The sequence below is a fragment of the Eurypyga helias genome, unplaced genomic scaffold, assembly GCF_000690775.1.
Source record: "Eurypyga helias isolate BGI_N326 unplaced genomic scaffold, ASM69077v1 scaffold32165, whole genome shotgun sequence".
NCBI lineage: Eukaryota > Metazoa > Chordata > Aves > Eurypygiformes > Eurypygidae > Eurypyga > Eurypyga helias.
In genome coordinates this window covers 2,135-2,825 of record NW_010250020.1, presented here as the reverse complement: position 1 = coordinate 2,825, position 691 = coordinate 2,135, and the positions used below count along the sequence as shown (strand labels likewise).

General features: G+C 63.2%; 1 protein-coding gene across 1 annotated transcript in view; it reads left to right on the top strand.

Moving 5' to 3' along the window:
- The window catches only part of LOC104509590 (histone deacetylase 1-like), a gene marked incomplete at its 5' end in the record, with an annotated part of 5,604 nt that overhangs the window by 2,909 nt on the left and 2,004 nt on the right, over window positions 1-691 (top strand). The window contains 2 exon segments of the mRNA XM_010151574.1: window positions 240-317; window positions 563-677. Of these exon segments, the coding sequence (XP_010149876.1) occupies window positions 240-317; window positions 563-677 (193 nt within the window).

Here is a 691-nt window from a genome sequence, read left to right as displayed (position 1 = left end):
TGTGACGAGTGACTTCTGCCGGTGCAGCGAGAGCCTGCAGCAGCTTGTTCTTCTCGGAGTGCCGCTCCGGCCGGGGAAGCTGCTCTCAGCTGGCTCTCGCTGCCTTCTGCCGGGACGGTTTGTCCGGGAGAGCCTGGGCTTACCTTCGGAATCCCGGGTGTCCCCCCGGGGGTGGAGCACGGTGTGTGTTGCAGCTGTTTCTCCGGTGACTTGTGCTCTCCCCCTTCTCGCTCTGACAGGACATCGGTGCAGGAAAAGGCAAGTACTACGCCGTCAACTACATCGACGACGAGTCCTACGAAGCAATATTCAAGCCGGTAGGTGCCGCCAGCTTTGCCGCGGGATCCTTCGTGGATCGCTGGGGGGGCTCGCGGAGCTGATCTCTGGGGAGAGCGCTTCGGCCTTCTGCGATAAGGCTCTTGGGGGGCTGCACTCCCCCCTGACAGTGCAGCCTGTGTCAGGAAGCTCCTCGCTTCTGTCACCCGTACGGGGGGGTCGGCGGGGACACTGGGGCCGGCGGGGGCTGCCGGAAGAGGGCGTAACGACGTGTTTTCTTGTTCAGGTGATATCTAAAGTGATGGAGACGTTCCAGCCTAGTGCCGTCGTCCTGCAGTGCGGGTCGGATTCCCTCTCGGGGGACAGGCTGGGGTGTTTCAATCTCACCATCAAGGGGCAGAGCGCGGTGGCCGCG